At 35.0% G+C, this 25,126-nt stretch overlaps 1 protein-coding gene across 1 annotated transcript in view; it reads right to left on the bottom strand.

Annotated features, from left to right (window-relative positions):
* SCML2 (Scm polycomb group protein like 2) overlaps positions 1 to 25,126 on the bottom strand; it is a 139,005-nt gene that overhangs the window by 17,162 nt on the left and 96,717 nt on the right. Inside the window, exons 8-9 of the mRNA XM_044666952.1 lie at positions 15,010 to 15,260; positions 2,698 to 2,833 (exon numbers count right to left, since the gene is read on the bottom strand). Coding sequence (XP_044522887.1) covers positions 2,698 to 2,833; positions 15,010 to 15,260 — 387 coding nt within the window. The remainder of the gene's footprint in view (positions 1 to 2,697; positions 2,834 to 15,009; positions 15,261 to 25,126) is intronic.

The raw sequence follows: 25,126 nt of genomic DNA, 5'->3' as shown, positions 1-25,126 counted from the left end.
GGAGGGGGGGAGGGGAATACATACATACACACATAATTAAAGAAACATTTAATAATGATTTTTAATACCATGAATTCAATCATCATTGACTTTAGGGCCTTATCAAATATTCCTATCACCATCTTGATGCTCTTAAAATATACAAAATATTTTTAAATTCATATATACATTCATTATTCAAGACTAAGAACAATCACATAAGAATTTTTAATGTGCAAAAGATAAATCACAATTAATGTAACATAATAATATAGTAATCATTTGAGTTGACAAATAGTATTGGATTCAGACAATTTTTTTTCTTAGCTTTTGCCAAAATGCGACATGAATGGGCATAGATACACCCATATAATACTGACCCAACCTCCTTAATGTCCCATTCCAGTTCTGTCTTCCTCTTCATTGTGCCCTCTTGAATACCTATATTCCACAATTAACAAACTTCCATTCCTCTTAAATCTCTTCCTTTCTTACCCTTTCCCTCTTCCGGCACTACCTAAGACTGCTTCCCTCCTAATGACACTACTTCCATCACTACCTGCTTCAATACTGGTTTCACTTTCACTAATAATCCAAATCAAAAGTCACTGAGAGGGTGTCAGAATACTCATTGGTTCCAAATACTTCTTCTAGTCTGTTTCTCTATCACCACCACTTAGAAAGCTCTTTTCCTCTGAGTTTCATGTTAAATGAATAGGACTGAAATAGAAAATTTTTGCTTTTACAAAGGTCACTTTGACATCTAAATGGAGGATGAACTGGATCAAGGAGAGACTTGAAGCAGATCAACAAACCAGCAGGTCACAGCATGAGGTATCTTTCATGCCAGAACCATGGGGGGAAGGAGAGAGAAGGGGGTGGAGAGAGAGAGAATATATATATATATATATATATATATTATATACATATATAATAGATTGGGAATGCAAATTCACAGAAGTGAATCTAGAAGAAGAAAAGCAAAAGATTATATTAAAAGAAAATATACTCTCCACACAATAAAAACACATAGAATCTCAAAGGCAGTTGTAAAGACAACCTAAGGATCATAGGTCTCCCAGAAGAACATGATGAGACAAAACATAACACTATAATAAAAGAAGGGAATTGCTCACATTTTTGAACATAGAAAATGAAATTCCAATTGAAAGAATTCTCAGATCACCTCCAAAAACCAAACCAAACCAAAACAAGAAAACCAAGGCTGCAAATTTTTCCAACACACATAAGTGGTTCCATTTAAAAATTCAATCAGAAATAACAAATTCTGCCAATTATCATGAGAAAGACAATGTATGATTAATTTTAAATCCACTAGGAAAAAGAGAAAAAAATGGATTAATCTGTTCTGAAGAGCACTGGAACTTAGGATTGTTTGTTTTAAATTCAGGGAAATGTATAGCAGACTCCCTATGGACATGTGGGAGACTTTGAAACTACATTTCCCATGATTCCTCTTGGCAAACAGGAAGTATGATGATCATTTTTAATCGTAACAGGATGCAGCCCAGAGTGACCTATCCTGCAAATCTAAGGCTAACTATATAGGACAAATGATAGACATTCAAAAATAAAAAAGTTTGAAACATTTTTGAGGGGAAAAAAGGCCAGAAATGAAGAAATTATTTGTATCTTGAACACTTCAAACAACAGAAAAGCAGGAAGAATAAATAAATGCAGACAGCAATAGTAACAGCAGAAAGATAAGTTAGAAACTTCTTTCTAAAAAGTACATGAGAAGACAAAGCTAAAGGTGGAAATCTAAGAGGCAAAAGTCTTGTGGGTGGCATAGAGAGCACAATTTTGGACAGCAATTGGCAACACCTGGCCTACAAGTAAATACTTCTTTTGTGGGGATTGACTACATTATAGCATGGAAGGGTTTATGAAAGAAGGGAAGGGAAGCAGAATACAGGAGTGATGTGTTGGGGTCAAATCAAGATCTAGCCATGAAGGGTCTCAGAAAGAGAAAAACCTATAGGGGACTAGGTGAGGAGGAATGGGGAAAGATAGAAAATGGGATAAAAGGAAGGAGGTGGAAGGGAGTTCCTATGAGTAAAGGAAAAAGATGAGGATTTTATGCTGCATAAGAGAGGGGGAAGGGAGTAGGTGTTGGTGGCTGAGAAGTCTTCTGGTCCAAGGAGGGGTAGAATGGAACCTCCTGGAGGCAGCTGGGCACCTGGAGGAGTTGAGAAAACACCGACTCAGGAAAGAGATTTGTATGTAAACAGAGAAGAAAAAAAGTCAGCAAAGGAAGTTACAGATGAAGGGGAGGGTGCCCTACCACCATGGGACAGTGTCCTCTCTGGCACCTGTAAGAATTGGCATTGTTCAGGAAATTTAAAATGAGGAGAGATGAACTAGATGGCATCTAAGGACCCTTCAAATTCCAAATCTCTTGACCATCATGGTCCTATGATACTTTTGGGAAGGTTCCTTTCAGGCCTCAAACTGCTGATACAATAGAATATATTGTCTCTGTTTTATTCCTCAATATTAACAAGAACATTTTTATGTTTAGAAAAATGTCTAATCAATTAGGATTTCAAATTAAGTGAATGTGAAAAATGTTAAGAAAAATTAGTTTAGATCCTTTTTGAAACCACATCATATCCCTTCACTTCAGAGACATTAACTGAAAATTAACATTTAAAATGAAATAAGGTACAAGATAAACAATTCTATACTTTTTTTTACCTGTGGATATAACTGTAGCAGTTGTCCCAGAAATGCCAATTCCATCTTTAAGAATAACTGGCTTGCTATTATTTAAGCTGGGCAAATTGATGTGAGCTGTGGATGCAGGAGAACATGGTGCTGCATGAATTTTTTTCTGTTTAAAAAAGCAAAAACAACAAAACCACATGAAAACACTGTTTTGGAAGGGAAATAAGAATTTCCCTGAATAGTACCCCAAAAATAATCCTTTCCATTTTCAATATATAAATTCTAATCTCTCCCAAACGTTATTTATTTATTTGTTTATTTGTTTGTTCATTTATTTGTTTGTTTGTTTATTTATTTATTTATCTGTTTGTTTATTTATTTATTTATTTATTCTCTTGCTCATTTATTTATTTGCTTGTTTATTTATTTGTTTGTTCATTCATCCATCCATCCATCCATCCATCTATCCATCTGTTTGTTTGTTTATTTAGGCCCTGACTTTCTATCTTATAATCAGCACCAAGTACAGATCCCTAGGCAAAAGAGCAATAAGGGCAGGACAATTGAGATTAAATGACTTGCCCAAGGTCATATGGCTAGGAAGTATCTGAGGCCACCCTTGAACCTTCCACCCCACCATTTCTGGGATTGGTTCTCTACCCACTGAATCACCTGCTGCCTATCTATCTTTAATACCTATTGCTGTATACTTCCCTGAAAATCTTTCAATGTTTAGTAGCAGAAGAATAGCTACTTAGAAGGCTTCCCCCTGAGGACTACTCTGAAATGATTCATAGAAAGATCCCCTTAAAGGCAGTAACAGGAAGCATTATGTTCAATTCAAATTTTCTCAACACTATTTAAATTTATTGGTTTTCTTTTTTGTGTTTTGAAATAATAGAAATATTTGAAATATTTAGAAAAGGATATTCCAGACTTAATTTTTTAAAATATTTGCTACAATGCTTAAATTCTTGAACTCTGATTTCTGGCTAGAGCCAATTCTATATAAAGACTTGGAAATTAAAATTCTGCTATCCGGTCATTATAGCTTAGGAGTAAAATACTTTCTTCAGAACATTTTTTCAGGTCAGTGTTTCTAATATTGTATTAGCCCTCTGCTCTGCTCTGAGGTATGATTTTGATAGTAATAAATCATATATTACTCAATGTGAACAGTAAAATATACATATGTCTAGTGATTACTAAATACACACACACACACACACACACACACATTCACACAGAAATTATACAAATTTTAAGCTGGACATGGCACCATTATAGAAGTTAATCATGTACACGGGCATAAAAACCCTACAAATGCAGATGAAGAGAAATATTTTTAAATGATCACTATTCTAGTAAAAATCATCTTGAATAAAAGACCTTTGAAAAAAGGATTAAAATTAATTGGGCTAGTTGGATATTAAATTAACACTAAAGAAATGGTGAGCTAAAAAACAAATCATAGATCAATAGAAAATTTCACTAAAGACAGCAACTAGACAACATACCTTTGGGGATTTAACATAAGCAGTTATACAAGAAAAAGAAATTGTGGAAAATAAAGATAGGCAAAGAAGAAACAAAATCATTTTTGCAGATGATATAGTTATCTATCTAAAGAACGTTAGAGTCAACTTAAAATTAAATGAAACAAATCGGCAAAGGTGCTGTTAACAAAGAACTGTTAATAAGTTTTTTGTATAGTTAAAAAAAAAGAGGAAGAGTTAGAAAAAGAAATTCCATTAATAATAATTTCAGAACTTCCAAAATATTTATCTATAACAACACAAAAGTAAAATGAATACAATCACAGAACACATTTCAAAGAAATAAAGACTGGCCTATATATTGGAGGCTTATGAATTGGTTACAGCCAAGTTATGCCAAAATAATAAAAATGGCAATACCATGAAAATTCATTTACTTATTATTCAGTGCCCATACTATATAATGAAAGGATTTTACACATGTCAATCCTAGGAAAATAATAATTCATCTGGAGGAATAAAAGCTCAAGAACTTAGAAAAAATGAGAATGACAAGGGAATAGAAATATCAAACTTGAAACTATGCTACAAAAGAGTTATCATCAAGTTTTCAGATACAGAAATCAAAACTATCAAAATATCACACGAAAAAGTGTTCTAAATCCTGCCTGATTAGAGAAATGCAAATCAAAACAACCACCTTACACCTAGCAGAGGAGCCAATATAACAGTAAAGGAAAACAATAAATGTTGGAGGGGATGTGGCAAAACTGGGACACTAATGCATGGCTGGTGGAGTTATGAATTGATACAACCATTCTGGAAAGCAATTTGGAACTACGCACAAAGGGCTTTAAATGAGTGCCTGCTCTTTGATCCAGTCATACCACTGCTGGGTTTGTACCCCAAAGAGATAATAAGGAAAAATGTTTGTACAAAAATATTCATAGCTGTGCTCTTTGTGGTGGCAAAAAATTGGAAAATGAGGGGGTGCCCCTTGATTGGGGAATGGCTGAACAAATTGTGGAATCTGACGATGATGGAAAACTATTGTGCTGTAAGGAATGATGAATGGCTTGATTTCTAAACAAACTGGAAAAGACCTCCATGAATTGATGTGGAAAAATGAGCAGAACCAGGAGAACATCATACACAGAAAGTGAAACACTGTGGGATGATCATGTAATCGACCTTGCTACTAATAGCAATGCAATGATCCAGGACAATTCTGAGGGAGAAAGAATGCTATCCACATCAAGAGAAAGAACTGTGGGAGTAGAAACACAGAAGAAAAACATTTGATTTTTTACTTGTTTATATGGGTATTGAATGTGGGGTTTTGGTTTTTAAAAGTTTACTCTATTATAAAAATGAATAACATAGAATTAGGTTCGAGGGATAATACATGTATAACCCAGTGGAATTGGTTGTTGGCTCCTGGAGTCGGGAAGGAAAAGAACATGAATCATGTAACCATGGAAAAATACTTAAAATTAAAATTAAAAATTAAAATGTTATCACCAAAATTTGGTTCTAGTTTTAAAAAAGGAAGGTCAATAAGTTGAATAGAGTCATATACTATAATTAGATTAAGTCTACACTCCCCATCTTTAGATTTAATCACCAAAGGTGAGAACACCTCTAATTCTGGGAGGTCCATAACTCACTTGTGCTAGAATGGATGAATCAACTGACTGCTCCCTAGGCAGTATTATGAGAAACATCTATTGTGATTGAACATGCAAATTAGGAGGGAGGCACAGGAAGTGACATAAGTGACCCCTTTAAAAAGAGGGAGTTGAGTGAGTGAGAAGTCTTTGATGGAAGAGAGCATCTGGTGAGACTGCTTTAAATATCTTCTTTGAATTCCACATGGTTAGTTTAAAGTCTGAGTGAATCTTCCTGAATTTCCCTTAAGAAATTTCTTTTAGTAGACTCTATGAATGAAGTTTGCTCCATTCACCTCTGGGCCTCTAGCCCTCTAACTCTCAGCTGAGGGTTAAGATCTACCTGGATTAATTAGAAGATTGTAATAAATTACCTACTGGGTTAGATTCTTATTTCCTTATTTTCTCTCTCTCTTCTTAATTGTAAATAAACTTCCATAAAAGTCAATGTTGACTTGAGATTATTCTTAATTGAAGATTGATAATAGTTCAATCCTCTGGTGACCATCTTTTAATATGTTGAACCCCCTTTACCCCCTTACGACATAGTAGTTTCATGTTTGATAAACCTCAAAACCCCAACTATAAGGGTAAAGCCCCACTATTCAACAAAAATGTCAGGGAAAATTAGGAAAGCAGGCTAGAAGAAATTAGGTTAAGACCATTACTGCAAGATTATGTGCCTACCAGAAAAGATATAATTTGTATATAACAGTTCATATCACAAATCAGGGAACAAGGAATATTTTTTTTTCTTTCTCAGCTATGGCTAGGGGAAGATTTCATGACCAAATGAAAATTTTTCATTACATAAATTTTTTTTAATTTTGCATGTACAAATAAAACAAGCAATTAAAATTGGAAGGGAAATAGTTAAGAGGAAGAAAAATATTTGTATAAAATATCTTTGATTAAAGTCTGATAAGACATATAAGTAACTAAAATATAAGTGCCATTTCTCAAAGGTTAAAAGATATAATCACAGCCGTAAAAAAAAGAAATCCAAGGTTTCAACAACCAAATGAATAGAGAAATGCAAATTAAAAACTGTGGTTGCTGTTCTTGCTGGTTTGTATGTGATTTTCAGGTCTCCCTCTTGTAGTCTTATTTCCTGTTCCTACCCCTTTATCGTAGCTACTTATAAATTAACCATAAACTTACTAGAAAGGAGTGAGGAGGCTTTCCTCAGGGAGACAAGAACAAAATACAATTTCAACATATCAAAGAACATTGTACATAATAACGGCAATATTGTAATGACAATCAAGTGAGAAAGACTTGGCTACTCTGATCAATACAGTGATCCAAAACAATTCCAAAGGACTCAAGCTGAAAAACACTATCTACCTTTGCAGATTAAAGTATATTTTCTTTCATTCTACTTTTCTTGCTTCATTCCCCAACAACATGGATAATGTGTAAAATGTTTGGCATGACTTTATATGTAAAATGAGTATCATTTCTTACCTGCTGTGGGAGAGGGGAAGGAGGAAAGAATTTGGAACTGAAAATAAATTATTTTTTAAAAAAATCTTTAAAAATAAAAATATACAGAGGCAGCTAGGTATCACAATGGATAGACCTCTAAACCTGGAATCAGGAGAACTTGAGTTTAAATCTGGCCTCAGATACTTCCCAGCTGTGTGACCCTGAGGGGGGGGGGGGAAGTCACTTAATTCCATTTGCCTAGCCCTTGCCTTTCTATCTTAGAGTTAATAAGACAGAAAGTAAGGGTTTAAAAATTAAGTTAAAATTAAAATATACACAGAAGAAAAGCCAAAGAAAATATAGACTGGCGAGTAATATTTAAAAGTAACATGTTAAAATTATTCAAAACTCAAAAGGAAAGGTTGTACATAAAAGGAAATTACATTTTGGTGCTATCTCCTTGTCTTCCCCCATTAAACTATACGTTCCTTAAAGGTTTTCTTGCATTTGTATCATCACAGTTGAGCACAATGTAGTTTGCAGCAAGTGCTTGAAAATTGTGTTATTCTAATTTTGTTTGTTTTTTTTACTCTTCCATTTCCCTTATCTAATACATTTTAACATGTATGTTTTTCTCAAGCTTTGCTTCCACAAGCTCTATTCATCTCACACACAGAGCCAACATCCTAGTTCAGTTGCTAATTATTTTCACTTATATTATCTTAATGTGGGTCACATGTTCCTTTTAGCCTCTGTCCTCTTAATTTAATTCAGATGTATTTACTAAAAACCTACTATGTTATATGGCAGTATGACAAAGTAGATAAAGGCCTGGCCTCTGAGCCAGGAAGGTTTGGGTCACTACTGGATCTCTAAGTGTCCCAGATGATAAGCATCTAAAACTTTAAGTTGCAGACCAGATGCACATCTGCAATGACACAGGGAGCTGCCTCTATGGAAATTCCTTCTGCCAAAGAAATCAGTGGTCCAAACTCTATCATCCTTCCCCTTCCCTTAGAACCAGAGGACAAAAAAAGTGGAAAGAATTAATCAGTCATCTCCTGAAAGAAACCACAAAATGAAAATTCCCAGGAACATCATACAGAAAATCTTGAGCTTACACATCAAATACAAATACTACAAGAAGCCAAAATGAAAGAACTTAAGCAGTGAGAAGCCACATAAGGATCATGCATGATTTAATGGTCAACAACAGAATAAATCAGAGCTTGGAATATGATACTGCAGAAGGCAAAAAGATCTAGGGATACACCCAAAGAATAACTTACCCAGCAAAACTAGGTATTATCAAACCTGGAAGAAAAATGGACCTTTAATGAAATAGAGGACTTCCAAGCATTCTGAATGAAAAGACTTTGCATAACACTTTTAATAATTTAATAATAATCAATATTAATTAATAATAAATTCAAACAGAAGAATTCAAAGAAACATATAGTTCTCTTATGTCTTCCGCACAAAAGAATAGAAATGAAGAGAAAGAGGAATACACCAGCAAGGATAGGGGGTGGAGTGGACAGGAGATGAAGGAGTTTTAGAGAAATTATCTCTTATAATCAGAATATGCAAGCAGACATCTATACAAAGAAGAAGTGGAGAGGAGGCAGTTATATGGAAGGCTGAGCCTTGAACCTCATTCTCATCTGAACTTCCCAGAGGAGGGAAGAACATACACACTTATATATGCAAAGTTCAGAGTACAGGAATACATTTCACTCAACAAGGAAAAAAGAGATGGGGGGAAAAGGGAGGATTAGAGAGAATGGTTAGATTAAGGGAGAGATTAGTACTAAGCAAAACAATTTCTAAGGACATACAAAAATAATAAGTTTTTTTGAGGGGGCAAAGATTAGGAATCTGAGGGGGAGCATATCAAGTGGTGAATAACTTAAAATTATGACATAAATGTGGTAGATTACTAGTGTGATATAAAAATGATAAAAGGATAGTTTCAGAAAAACCTAGGAAAACTTGTATGAACTGATGCAAAATGAAATGAATGGAACAAGAACAATTTACAAAATAACAAGAAATAATGGCGAAGACAACTTTGAAAGAGTTCAAGACTTTGATGGGAAGAATAGCCAACCATATTTTAGAGGATTAATGATGAAAACACATTGATAAGTGAAGGAATTAAGAGTGTAGACTGAGAAATACATGGGGGAAAGAGTTGGGGGGAATCAGATATGGCGGTAATGAACAATATAGAAATTCATTTTGCTTTACTATTTGCAACACAGGCTGTTTTTCTTTCATTCAGTAAGGCAGGAAAGGTAGATTTTTTTTCAAATTGAAAAAAAACACAAGTTAGCATGTTTTCTATATTCAAATGTTAAGCCATTTGGCATACATATGTAAAGTATTTATATTAATTTGCTATCTATGATACATTCTGATATAATGTATTTTACCCATTTATTTCTTTTAATCAAGTCTATATTTGCTTTGACTAAAATCATGTTTATTTTTGAGTTCAGCTGAATAAGTTTTTCTCCAGCCCCTTAAGTCTAAGACATTTTATAAATAAACAATAGTTAGATTCTTCTTTCTATGTTGCTATCCACTTTTTTTAGAGTTCATACCATTCACATTCACAATCATTAACTGTGATTCCTCCAACCCATCCATCCCCCCAAACCCCCACCCATTCCTTGCTTCCTCCCCAACCCTATCAAGAAGAGAAAAAGAGAGGTGTGCCTAGCACTAATTTGCTAAACTTGATGCAATCTGCTTTTGTTTCCCTGCTCCTCTTCTCTTTTTCCCCTCAAGACCCATGGTCTGAGCTCCTTGCAGGCTGAGGCCTTACTCTTTTCCAAAAATCAAAGCCACACAGTTACTGTTGCTCCAGCTCCTTGCCCAGGCTAGAGCCACAGATTACAAGTCCCCTCTAGGTGCAAGTCCATTCTTCAATCTACAATGGATCTGCAAACAAGCTCTAGAGAAACAGATTCCAGTTGTATTCTTTTTCAAAGGGCTAAGGCCTCTCTACTTTGTATGGCATTTCTTCTTGTCCTAGTGCTCATCTCTGGGTCCCACTCTGGACCCCATGTAGAAGGCTCCTCATGTCATCCTCCTGGATACCCTCCACTTGCAGGTTCAGAAAACTGTTTCCTTCTGCTGCCTTAGCTTGGAAAAATAACTCACTATGATTTTTCCTTGGATTTCTCAATCAGGACTCAATAGGACAAATTTGATGAGTTTTCTAGATCTCTGTGGACTCTGTGTATGTAGGAATCTGGCTATACTGCTTTCACCTACTATACTATCTTACTGGTCTCTCTAAAAACATTAATTCTTCTGATCATCAAATCTGATAACTTTATCTCCTCTAAGACTAGGAATTGGAAAATTAAGTTGGATATCTTCCCCTTGAACATGATTTGATATGACAAAGCAAAAGATTTACTGTACACAAAATGACAAAAAGGAAGAATTATAAATTGGAAATAAAATATTAGTAATAATAATAAAAACAAGGAAAACAAAAACTGGCATGCATACAATGCTTCAATGTTGACAAAGGACTTTATGAATATCTCATTTTACTCTAATAAATCTAAGATGTATGTATTTTTATTATCCCCATTTTATAGATGAGGAAATTGAGGGGGAAGTTAAATGACTTACATAGGGTTACAGTTCATAAGCATTGTAAGATGTATTTGAACTCAGGTCTTCCTGACTCCAGGTTCAGTACTCTATGTTCAATGGCATTACCTAACTGGAACGAACGAACATGCACATGTATACACATACACACATGGGAGGATAGCACTAACAGTTAGCTAGAGGGATTAAGAAAAACCTCATGTTGGAAGTGTCTGAGAAGAGTTTTGAAGGAAAAAAGTCACAGGTCAAGAACAAATTCACAATATATAAGAATTGGAAGAGCAATCAGAGTTAAGTCAGTCTTCATTCTGTTACTTCATCTTTCCAGCCTTTTCTTGTTATTACTCTTTCTTCAGAGAGTCTATTTTAGTCAATCTGGCCTGCTAGGTATTCCCAAGACACAACAATCCAAATCCTACCTCCCTGCTGCAAATGTGGTCCTCTTCAAGGAAAATCTCAATGCCACCTCCCCTGGATCATCGCCCTCTACTCCTCACTCCTCTTAGACACCCTAAGAGGTTTTTTCTGATGTTCTCACTTACTAGTTTTCTTTCATTATTGAAATTACTTAGTAAATATCTTACATTTAATTATTTATATAAATGTGCCCCTTGCATAGAGTACAAAACTCTCTAAAAGCAAAGCCTATTTTATTTTTGCCATAGTATCTCCAACATAACTTGCATACAGAAGGGAACTTTTGTTCAACTGCATGGAAAATACCTAGTCTGAAGAATTATTAATTATTATATTGCAACTCGTTCACTGAAAATGGTGCTAAAATGGGACTTATGGTCATTGTGTGGTAGGAGTGCTAAATCTGGAGCAAATTAGTTTCAATTACTAGTTCCTGTTTTTACTTACTGACTTTCTAACTAAGCAACTGACTTCAACAAGGCTGAAATTTAAAGGTTATCTACAAAATGAGGATGAGGATAACACTACTTGAACTACCTACCTCAAGGAGCTTTTATAAGGAAAGTCTTTTGTAAACATTCAAGCACTATAGAAATGTGCCCATTTCTATTAAAAACAGTAAGGCATTGCCAGATTGCACAAAGCAATGGACTCAGTCAGGAAGACCTAAGTTTCAAACTGACCTCAGACAATGACCAACTTGTGTTGGGGATAATGTCACCCAACGTTGTTGTGAAGTTAAAATGAAATATTTGTAAAATTCTTTGAAAATCTCAAAGCATTACATAAATGTTAGCTACTATTATTCCTATGATTTATTATTAATGAACTAGAAAAGCAATGCAGGAGAACTTGTGATTCTATGAAAAGGTCCAAATATAGAATCAGGGGCTAGTCCATTGTTCAGGCATAATAATTCAAAGGAAGTGAATTATAACTTATTTAATTAAAATAATTGTGGTAAATAAAGGAATGTGAAATTCTTTTGTATGAAGCAATGAAGGAAAATAAGTGATCACCAAAGACTAACTAAATGGAACTAAAGAAAGTAAAAGCAGTTCTGGGCTTGTGGCCTTTGTGTGAAAAATCTGATCTACTTTTAGAATGACACATCACTTTAAAAATGAAAACAAATATTTTTAAAAAGTTAAGGGAGGGGCTGAATCTGGCCTCAGACACTTCCCAGCTGTGTGACCCTGGGCAAGTCACTTTACTCCCATTGCCTAGCCCAGGGGTCGGCAATGTATGGCTCTTTCTGCAGGAGCCATAAAGTCAATTTTTTTTCAGGCGCTGTTACAGGAGCGTGAACTGTGAGCACTGTACGGCTCTCACAAAATTACATTTTAAAAAATGTGGCGTTTATGGCTCTCGCGGCCAAAAAGGTTACAGACCCCTGGCCTAGCCCTTACCACTCTTCTGCCACAAGATGAAAGGTAAGGGTCTAAAAAAAAAAAAAAGTTAAGGGAAGGTATGTGAGAGTTAAACATCCTTGAAAAACTAATATACATAAATTTAAAAAGCTATATCAACATAAAGTAATTAGTAATAAGACAATTGTTCTTTCCAAAAAGTTTTCAAAGTTCTGTGAAATTCAAACTGTGAAGTTTATTTTCTTTCATCATGACCATAAGACATCTACTTTAAAAGCTGGGTTAGAATTCAGATTATTTTGCCTCAAAAAAAAAAAAAATCCCCCCCCCCAAGCACTTTGGGAAAGTTTCTCTCCCTTTTTATTTCTTTCCCTCAGACTACTCTCCTATTTAGTAAAGACTTAAAAAGTGGTCCATAATTTTCTTTATTGATTTCAATTAAAAGGCTATGAAGAGGGGCAGCTGGGTAGCTCAGTGGATTGAGAAAAGGGCCTAGAGATGGGAGTTCCTAGGTTTAAATTTGGCCTCAAGACACTTCCTAGCTGTGTAGCCATGGGCAAGTCACTTAACCTCCATTGCCTAGCCCTTACCATTCTTCTGCCTTAGAATCAATAATACAAATATTATACAAAAATAATACAAATAATACAAAGTATTGATTCTAAGGCAGAAGATAAGGGGTTTTTTTAAGGCTATAATGAAAACCAGAACAGATTAATTAATGACATATAGTCAATATAGAATATTCTGCTGGGCATTTTAATACTGAAATTTATTTCAAAGTGCTTTGGCAAAGTCCAACTATAGAAACTTCTAAAAACTTTCCTTGCATTTGCTTTTTCTTTATACTTTAAGACCATATCTTTTGTATCTCCATGACTATATTTTTTACCACTTAAAATATAAATTTTATAGAAAACTCTACTCCCCCTCTTAAATAAATAAAGGCCTAGCCAAGGCATAATAGATTTGAGGGAGTTTCAAATATATTTCTTATATAACATATTACCACCTAAGTTTATATTTTAAGAGGAAACTCAAAATTAATTTTTTAATTGCAATGTTAAGAGATCAGATATAAATGAAATCATGGCCATCCTCAAACACTCCTGTTACAAAACAGTTAATTTCCACCTCCTCAATAAATAGCTTTACTCATATACATAATTTTCCTTTAATTCTTCAATTTTTGATAAAAAGTAATAAGCTACTTTGTATCTATAGACCTATACACAAATTCCTAATGTCTAAAACCTTGAAAATTACTGCATGATATAGTGGTTCCTAAATACGGATCTCCAGTACACTAAGCAAGGTCCACGACTATGAGAACCAAGAACTGTCACACTGATCCTTATTTAGCTCCAATAAAATATGTACCAAGATTCAGAGTTAAAAAAAAAAAACCACAAATATATCCTGGGTCAACTATGTAAAGCATGTTTCATACTTATCATTACTATTTTTACTGTATTTTGGATGCTGTTGAGATAAAAAAAAAACAACATAAAAGCATTACTGAATTCAAAGTGCTTTTTATCTTTTTCTTCAAAAAATACTAAGGATACAACTATGAGTAGTAGTCTGAAAACAAAGAGTTTAGAAGAGGTCTTCATATTTGAAAAAGTTAGGAACAATTGCAATATAAGTCAGTACTCTAATTAAAAAAAAAAAAAGACCCCTAAAAAAATCTTACATCAAATCTTTTAAAACAGAAGTACAAAGTTGGAAGCCTTCATTCTAGCTTCAAATCTGACAAAATTAAAAAACTCTACATACTTATTATGTATTTTTAATCTATTAATTTAATGAGAAATGTGGCACAAGAAATAGTATTTAATTTTTAATTCTTTCTTTCCTTCAAGTTGCTGTGCCACATTATATTCCCCACAAAGGCCACTTTTTTTTTTTGTTAACATTAGCTTGATGCAAATATTCTTGGATAATCAACAAAACAAGAAACTTGCAAAATAAAATAAACTACCATTTAAATTTAAAATCGTGTAAATTCTACATTTTTTAAAGTGTCATTCTTCTAATAAAATTTTTAAAAAGGAAGTTGAGTTTTAAAAGGTGCTGGTTTAAAAGAAAATACATCCACACACAGTTTTCAGTGTGGTTTTTAAGAAATCAAATAAACATTGTTCGAAGTCTTAACTTGGCTGCAAAAAAGACTACCAATATGGACGGCACTGTATATGAGAAAATAGGAAATCATCTAAATTATTAAAGAGATTTTTACTGCAGATAAATTTCTAAACGGTATGTTACAAACAATAAGCCACTCTGAAAAACTGCAATATAAATTAAAGAGCAGTAGGAAAAACTAACCTTTCTTCCTGGTTTTAGGCCTTTTTTTCTTGTTTTGAGATTTTCAGTGAGAGAGATGTTTTTTGTCAGGGAAACATTTTTAGGAGACCTGCCCTTCTTGGGGACTGAAGTCTGTCCAGGTGGTTTAGCCCGACCTGGTTTCTTGCCCCGCTGTGCTGGTATTGGAGCAGTTTTCTGTGGAGACTGCATTGAACGCCGGGTCACTTTGGAAGGGGAAGATTGTGTTTTTGCACTACTCTTTGTAATGGAAACTGAGAAAAAAATACAAACAAAAATAAAACAATATGAATGCCGGTATTTTAAGGCATTTTATCTAATTTTGACTAGATAAATGTTTTGCGCAACTTTAGTTGCTTTTGAAACAGATTTTAAATTCACTGGCTACAAAGCCACTTACATTTTAAATTAAAAAATAATAAGAACATTTAAAATAAAATCATTTTTCAAAAATTTCCATAAAATATAAGAGTCCAATTCTCCACAATATTAATATTTTACATGATGAAAAAAATGAAGCTTTCAAGTTATAGTGAAAATTTCCATCAACTCACCTTTAGAATGCTTTCCATACTCTCCCTTGCTAATGATGAAAAACATCTTTACTTCATGTAATATACTTACAATGTAAATATTATTTTGCTTATTGCTAGAATCAAATATAGTAAGATGCCATATGGAAAAGGCTCAGACTAATGTCCTATTCTTGAATCAAATGCTTCATAAGATTTTGAAAACATAAATATTCCAGACCTTATATCTGTGCCTAATCATAAATGTAGCTTATTATTTCAGGCTGAATAATGCTATTGGTTCCTTGAATCATGACTCATTTTCTATATAAAGCATCTACTTCCCACCAAATACTTATTATTCATCCAACTTGGTTAAATTTGAACATTTCATAAGATTAGTGTGCAATCAAAGTCATTTTTAAAAACTTAAATATTCACGATTTGGTCACTCTGCTTTTCATTGTAAAATACAAAAAAAAATCTATCATAATAAATAATGCCAAATAAGAAATTACTATGTGAATGTCTGTGTACAATTTTTACATACACATACATAAAATCTATAAAGTATAATCAATTTAATTTTTCAAGGATATACATTTAACAACTTAATACTCTCTACACTAGTTTTCCATTCTACAATATCAATAGATAAAATTATATTAATGCTTAGACAATTTGTTGTTAGGATTTGACTTTATTGATGATACCGTTATCATACCTGCTTTTCTTTCTATTTTACTCCCAGTAACATTTTCAGGATATTAATTGCCCAACCTATACTAATTAGTTTCCTCTAACATGCTGCTGACTATATTCTTCTCTTGGACACAAATGTCTCCGAGGAATTTTGAGACACTGCTTTCTTACTTTTCTTCTAATTTGTATGGGCTACTTCTCCATTTCCTTTGTTATTAGATCAATATTCACATCATACCTGTACAAAACAAGACTTGGTCCAGGGCCCTCTTCTCTTTTTCTCATTCTCTTAATAATTTCAAGAAGTCTCATGGGGACACTTACTGCCTCTATGTAGCCAACTCCCAGATCTATATATACCCAGCTCTAATCTGTCTCCTGAGCTCCAGTCCTACAACACCAACTACTTACAAGACATTTCCAACTGGATGTCCCAAAAGACATCTCAAACTTCACATTTTCTAAACAGAATTCATTATCTTCATTCCCCATCACTGCCTCCCTATCCCACCTCTTTTCTGAACTTTCCTTCTTTTGTTGAGAGTGCTACCATCCTTACAAGTCATCCATATTCACAAGCTCCATCACCTTCAACTCCTCCCTCTCCCTCACTCTCCATTTCACATGGATTATCAAATGTTGTCAAATGACATCTCCATGACCTCTGTCAAACTCTGAGCACTAAGGTGACTGCCTCCTATATCAGTTACTGATGCTCAAAGATAAAAGACTCCCAGTTGGAGCTTTCCCTTCTCCAATCATTTTCTCTATAGCTGTTGGTATTCTTCTTAAAATGCAGGTTTGGCCAAGTCACAAACCTAACTCAATAATTAAATGAAGTGCCTTTGTATTGCATCTAGAATCAAATACAAACTATCTGTTTGATCTTTAAAGACCTTTAGAATATGGCTCCAATCTATCTTTCCAGGTTTATGTTACTCCCTATATACTCTACAACAGTGATTCCCAAAGAGGGTGCTACTGCCCCCTGGTGGGTGCTGCAGCGATCCAGGGGAAGGGGTGATGGCCACAGGTGCATTTATCTTTCCTATTAATTACTATTAAAATTAAAAAAATAATAATTTCCAGGGGGCTAAGTAATATTTTTTCTGGAAAGGGGGCGGTAGGCCATAAAAGTTTGGGAACCACTGCTCTACAATATACCAAATTTGGCCATTTTGCTTTTCTTTACACATGATAACTCCAGTCTTCCATTTCTATGCCTTTGCAAGGCTGTCCCCATGCCTGGAATGTGCTTCCCACCTCCCCACCCCCCGCATGTGACTCCTAGAATCCTTAGATTCCCTTAAAGCACAGCTAAAGTGATAAATGAAGTCTTTTGTGATCTCAACTGCTACTGCCCCCATTTCCTTGTATTTACATCAGAGTTTTGTGTGTGTGTGTGTGTGTGTGTGTGTGTGTGTGTGTGTGTGTGTGTGTTTTGACTTCCTGGCCTCAAATTTCAAAGACCTACAAGTAGTAGTAGTTCAAGGCCCAAAGTAACAAATACTATCCCCATTCTACTTCCCTATGTTATTTCTCCATGTTGTTTCTGCTGAGAAAATGCAAACCCCTTGAAAATAAGGTCCATCTCACTTTTGTCATGTATCCCAAGATTCTCTCCCCTAAAGGGAGGGTCTGGCACATCTCAACTCTTTTGTTCAATAATACTTTAATTCATCTAGAGAAAATTCGCAAGATGATTCCTCCTCCCCCACCCCCTTTTACAATCCACCCTGCTTAGTACATCTCCTTCCTCTGGTCAATATTGACAAGTGACCTATTTTCTAACTTACTGAAGAATCAAAGTCATTTACCATAGTGGCTTCCACGAGGCCCAACAATCTTCTTTTCCTACCTTCTGGTCTCAAAGGAAAGTACTCATTCTCCTTTCAATGGCTCACCTCTTCAATTTTACTCTTTTATCACAACCTGTCTTTTCTGAGAAACAGACCCCTCAACAATGACCTCCTCCATTTAAGTCTTCTATTTATCTCTCTATTCTGACTCCTCTGTCTCTGTCTGAAACATGTTCAAGAATGCCTTTAATTGGAAAATGTTTTCACCTACATTCTTCTACTGTCCTAGGTTCTCTGCATTTCATTAACAAATTCATGTAAAAACTGTAATGCACTTTGTTGCCACCATTTTCTTACCAACCATCTCTTCCTTACCCTCTGACCATCTAACTTCTCAACCAATATCATTGGATTGGAATTTCCAACGTCAATTATCAGTGACTAGAAAGCACCAAAACAAGGGCTTCTTAGATTTTTCATTCTCCTTGGTCTCTCTGCTTTATATTTCTACTAATGAGTTACTTTCTTACATCTCAAAACTCTCTTCTCTCTAAGACTATCTATTATTTTGGTTCTATTCCTTCTTCATTGCTTAATGCTTATAATTTCCCTTTGCTAAAGTCCAGCTTTTCTTTCCAACCCATAAATAAAGCAATACCTTCACAATGTTCAATCTTCAGTCATATGAGAAAAATGTGTCTTTAGAACAAGAACTGTTTTAATTAGATTTTGTATCTTTTGCATCTAGTATAGTGGCACATAGGGGTAAAATAAGTGTTTATTAAGATGAGCTGTACTTCCTTAAGTAGTATAACACATTTATTCTTAATTATTCACCATGTTGCTGATTCTTCCCTCAAAATATGTCATCCAGGTTTAAAATGACAGCATGATAAGATTGTAGGAGTCCGGTTTTCTCATATGCATTCCAGTAAATATCTAAAAATTCCACCAGATCAAATAATGATGAAGAACTCCGAAGAGAAATATAACCAGTATTTTCAACCTGCTTAGACTATACAGAAAAAAAAAAGGTCAGAAGCCTGAAAACAGTGAGAAAGGGGGTCTCACCAGAGAAAAGTAGTGCAAGCACAGATCAACAAGCCTGCCAATGCTCTAATCAAAGATACTCCAAGAGATTCCTGAAGCCTTCAGGAAGATAGAGAGGGACTGAAAAAGAGGAGGAAAAGTCATGAGGAAACTCAGAGAACTTAGATGGATGGAGGGAGGGGGAGATAGGTGGAAAACTCACAGCTTTGTGATAACACACTTGAGTCAGGAGCTGGAAGCAATCAGACCACAATAGAGGCCAAAGGATCAGCACTAGAATCCAAAGCACTTTAAGGTGATCCAGAAGACAAAAACAACACGGGAGTCCTAAAAAAGGTCTAATTTATTGGATGTATAATAAACCAATTCAAGTTCATTTGGGGAATATTCCTCAAATTTATAATGGTTAGAGGACATGAATGGGCAGTTTTCATTTTTAAAAATTCAGTTCCACCTCATACCTAACAAACTGGAAAAGCTGACAAAAAAAGGAAAATGACAAATGTTGTAGGAACTGTGGGAAAACAAGTATATTGGTGTAGCTGTGAAGTGGTCCAGTCATCTGGGAAGCAATATGGAATTTATGCCCCCAAAACTATTAAACAGTAGTTTTACTCTTTACTTACTTACTATACTGACATGCTGAAATTGTTATTAGGTCTAAATTTCTATTGAAATTAAAGAGGAAAAAGACCTTATAAACAAAAATATTATAACATCTTTTTAAGGTGGCAAAGAACTGAAAATTGAGGCGATGTGCATCATTTGGGGAATGGGTGAACAAATTTTACAGTTACATGTACATGAATATGATATATGATAAAATACTATTGTACTCTTAAGAAATTATGAAGTTTCAGAAAAAAATGGAAAGAGTTGTATGAACTGATGCAGAATGAAGTAAGCAAAACCAGGAAAACAATTCATAGAATAATAACACTATACAGACAAATAACTTTGAAAGACAAAGAAAGTTGATCAAGTGATAACCAAGATATTATTTTTTTCTCTTTCTCTCATTTCATTTAGAGTACAGATCTAATAGCAGTGTCCATGGGTCAAAGGGTAGATTAACAGTGTTTTGGCCGCTGTTCCACATTGCTTCCCAGAATGACTGGACCATTTGGAGAACCAAAGATGAAGTATTTTAACCACCTCCTGATGGAAAGGTGATGGGGGTGTATAAGGTGTTCAGGGAGGAATAGCACCTATGGTATGATGGTTTTCTGAGCCCTTTTCAGGCTGCTTACCTACCTTTGGTGTCCACCTTTCACCCAACTCTCACCTATGGATCTAAAAATATATGGTATGTGTTGCAATTACACCTTGGTAAAGCTGTCTCAGCAAATGGGATTAAACCAGGTTAAGAGTAAACCTATCTGTGAGGTTGGGAGAAATCTATCCCAAGAATTTGAAGATTTCCCCTGACTTAATGGGCAGATGAGAACAATTCATTACAAAAGCCATGAAGGCACCTTGGTCAGACATGGAAGATATCAGTCATTCATGGAATCCCAGGTCATGGTCAATTTGTTCCGACTTTTGTTTTGCCACTGGACTGTGATGACTCTGGAAGACAGAGTAAGGGTGAGAACTCTGTGCAACTCTGCCTCACTTAAGTCCAGTTCATACACAAGACATCATTCTGTGATGTCACTGGTCCTCTTCAGACTGAGACATATTTTTTTAAGACCCGAACAATTCAAGAATTTGCTTGCTTAAATATACATATATGTAAAAGGACATTTTGCTTTTCTTGCTTGCTCAAGTGGGGTGGGGATCAGGGGGAAAGGCTGGTATTCACTTAACAAAAAAAGAAGGGAAAAATAATACTTGATGAATTTGTGGAAAATGAGAAGGGAGAAAGCAAAACTCAATAAGGTAACAAAAAATATTACAACTAAAATAGCATACTGAAAAAAGACAAGTTTAAAGTAAGGTAACTACTCTTTTTTAAATAACCTGGAAAAAAGAGCAAGAAGAAATAATAAAAGAATCACCAGACTTTCTGAAAGGCATGATCATAACTCCTCCCCCATCCCAAACCAACAACCAACAACAAAAAACATTGATAAATACGCAGATCTATTAGAACCAGAGGGCAGATGAAAATTAAAATATTCTGCTTATCTCCTTAAGGAAAAAAAAAAGACAACTTCCAGGAATTTCACCTCTAAAATCCAGAGCTTATATCAAACATAAAATAGTACAAAAAGCAGAAAATAAAGAGTGCAAGAAAAAAGGAACCATCATCAAGATCACTTATAAGAGATAGAAATTTTTCCGTAGAGAAAATGCTACAAAGTTTAAAAAAAGGGGGGGGTTAATAAAATAGAGGGATTTCAAGCATTCTCCTTGATAAGGTAAGAGCTTAGAAGAAATTTTGAAATGCAAACATAGCAGTGAACAGAAACCTAAAAAATATGTGAGCAGTTAGAAGGCTAAACGATAATGAAGTATATATATTTTAAAAGGGGGGTGAGCAACAAGGGTGCTTTCAAAACCCCAATGTCTTTCAAGGAGGTTATGTGGAATTAAATAATATAGTTATGAAGTGTTGGAGTAGCTTTATTCAGTTTTCATGGTTATGAAGAAAAAAAAAATGTTAAAAATGGCTCCCTATCACTTCCATGATCAAATATAAAATTCTCTAATTGGCTTTTAAAGTTCTTCCTAACCTGATCCTTTCCTCATTTTTCAGGCTTCTTGTGCTTTATTATCCTCAATACACTCCAGGCTCCAGCAATACTGACATTCTTATCTTCCAATTTTACGCCTTTTCATTGGTTGTCCATTATGCCAAGAATACTCTCCTCCTTCATCTCTGTCTTCTGATTTGGTTTCTCTGGCTTTGTTCAAATCTTAGCGCAAATCCTACCTCTGTAAGAGGCCTTTCTCTGGGACCCCTCAATGCCAGTGCCTCCCCTCCAAAATTTCCTCTAATTTACCCTGTTTACATTAGATATTTATACACTGACATGTCTGCTGCATCATTGCCTTGAAGGCAGGGGACTTTTCTCCCTTTCTTTATATTACCAGTACTTAGCACTTTGTTTGGCACTTAGTAAGTGCTTAATAAATGCTTGCTGACTGTCTGGGAGGAAGACAGGGAAATTTACTGCTTCTCGTAATTAGATTGTAGGAAATAAAGAGCATATAAATATGGACAAGGGGACGGAGACAATAGGCACCATATTCTAATCTTAAATAAAAAAAAAATGAACCCAGTTTGACACAGAAATACATTTAGCTGAACACAAGAGGACAAGGAGAAGAGGGAGAGAAAGCTTAAGAGAAAGTAATAAAAGTATAATCAAAAGAAACTTCAATATCAAAGACAGATTATAAAAGGGGGGGTAAATAGAGAGACAGAGGAAGGAGATGGGAGGGGAAGAGATGGAAGATCTCACAGGATCTGAACAAAGGAAGAAAAAAGAAGTGGAAATGAAGAGTTTTTCACTAGTTTTTCACCACATTACTTTTTGTGAAGAGGGGGGCTAGAAAGAGGAAAAAGCAGAAAAAGTAAAACAGGATGGAGGGAAACATAATTAAAATCATCTTAACTGTGAATATTAGATGAATACACTCACAATGAGAGGTAAGGTAAGAGATTACATAGCAGACTCCAACAATATGCTATTTACAATTAAAAACCATTGCATAACAAAGATTCCCAGCCAAAATGACTATCTAAAGAAAACTATCATACCTTCAAGCAAACTCTAAAATTTGGTGGGAGTTGGCAAAAGGGAAAATAGTCATGGTTAAATGAAATAGGAAAACTACATATATTTAAAGGCATCATATAAGTAATATTTTCATTATTTAATGATGCAAAGACATGCTGCTTAATAATACTTAAAGGAAAAGCTAAGAGAATTAAAGAGAGAAATAGCAAAAACTACATATAGGAAGGAACCTCAACATGCCCTTTACAGAATTAAAGAAAGCTAGCCAAAGGAACAATAACAAGAAAAACAAAATTTAAGAACCCCAATAGATATTTTAAAAACTAAAATATATTTTCCTGATGATTACTGAATGAAAATAAAAGTAAGATTATACATATCTCTCAACTTTGTATTTGACTTCACTAACCACCTTCTCCCCCTGGATAGATACTCCTTTCTGGATTTTCATGATACCATTCTCTTCTAGTTCTCCTCTAACTGCTCCTTCTCACTTGCTGGTTTATCCATATCAGGTCTAATAGTGAGTATTCCCCAAAATTCTGTCCTGAGCCCTTTTCTATTCTCTATCTATACTATCTTCTTAGCTCCAATAGGTTCAGTTATTTTTAGGCAAATGATTCAAAAATCTCTATATTTAGTACCTTGATATAGCCTCAATAATATCCTTGAGCTTCCATTACCCATCAACAATTGACTACTGAGTATTTCAAAATGGATATCCTGGAGGTACTTCAAACTCAACATAACCAAATAGAACTAATTTTCTTTTTTTTTAGTACCAAATACGTTTTTAATTACAAGTATAACAAAGTCCAAAGGAGTTTCCTTGGTGGTTACTGTGTCTGTATCTTCAGCTCCACTCCTCCAGAAACACTAGGTGAATAATTTGATCAAGCATACCGGGGAAAAAAGGTCATGGCATTCTGTATCCAGTCCATTCTGTCATAATAATTCATCTGCTAGGAAGCTTAGACATGCCTATAAACTGAGAGAGTAGATAGATTAGACAGTCAGATTAGACAGACAGAAAGAGGGCAGATACATATAGATACCAGTTGTTAAAAAACTGTGCAAAGATGTCTCCAAAGTGAAGTTTTTGAAACTCTAGAATCTTGATAAACCTATACAATATCATAGCTGGAAAAATCTCTAATACCTGAGCAATATATATTGATATCCAAATGGAATCTTCAAATACGATGCTTTTAAGGATTTACAATTGATTTCTCTTCCAATTGGCTAAATCTTGATTTCATACTTGTTAATAGAAGAATATGATATCTATAATGTAATCATATTAAAAAAAAAAAAAAAAAGACCTGAAAGGACTTCCGGATTAAGATGGCCCAAAAGTAGAAGCAAGATCCGGCCTCAGACACTTCCCAACTGTATGACCCTGGGCAAGTCACTTGACCCCCATTGCCTACCCTTACCACTCTTCCACCTATAAGTCAATACACAGAAGTTAAGGGTTTAAAATTTTAAAAAAAATAGAAGCAAGGCTCTTCCCTTTCTCTCTCACCAATCTATATAAAGTGCCTCAAAATCAGATGAGAGAATGGGCTGCACTGTAGGGCCCAGAAGTAAAGACAGGCAAGTTTCAGCATTTTTAAATGGGGGCCAAATTTCTCCCACAAAAGTGCAATCTCATCACCTCTCCTCTACTCCACCTAGGTGCCAGGGTTAAGAGCAAGGGCTAGGCAACCTCTAGGTTTTCTGGGGGCTGGATAAGGACACCACAGACTTATCCCCCTGAGCAGCTAGACTTGAGACCCCAGGGGATTGAGGAAATTGGGCGCAGAGACAGCACAGGGCTATATAAAAGTTGAAAGATCTTGTATCCCCTGAAACTACGTTACCCAAACTCCCTTTCACCACACCCATAATTCCTTAAGCCTTTTCTTATTGGTCGTTGGTTTTCGCAGGCTGTATTTAAAATGGGGTTGGCATGGTCACAGGGGTCTTCTTGGGACAGGAGGCAGAATGGTGAAGGGTGAATTGGGACTCTTTCCCCATGCTTCTCTAACTTTCTAATTTTGTATTAATAAATCCTTATAAATATCATACTTTGGAGGCATTGAATATTAATTTCAATACTTACAGTCACCCATTGCAGATGCTGCTGCAGAGACTCAAAAAACAGCCTCAAGGCAAAAAACCTCTTTGGACCTTAATACAAAGATCGCCCACCTTCCTCACTCAGACTTCAGACCAGGAAGGAACAAAGCAATGGCTTCCAAAAGCCAAAAACCAAAAACCAAAAAAAAAAAAAGAAGGAAGGAAGGAAGGAAGGAAGGAAGGAAGGAAGGAAGGAAGGAAGGAAGGAAGGAAGGAAGGAAGGAAGGAAGGAAGGAAGGAAGGAAGG

The sequence above is a fragment of the Gracilinanus agilis genome, chromosome 3, assembly GCF_016433145.1.
Source record: "Gracilinanus agilis isolate LMUSP501 chromosome 3, AgileGrace, whole genome shotgun sequence".
NCBI classification, from domain to species: Eukaryota; Metazoa; Chordata; class Mammalia; order Didelphimorphia; family Didelphidae; genus Gracilinanus; species Gracilinanus agilis.
The sequence above is the reverse complement of the archived record's forward strand: the minus strand, read 5'-3'. Positions and strand labels throughout refer to the sequence as shown.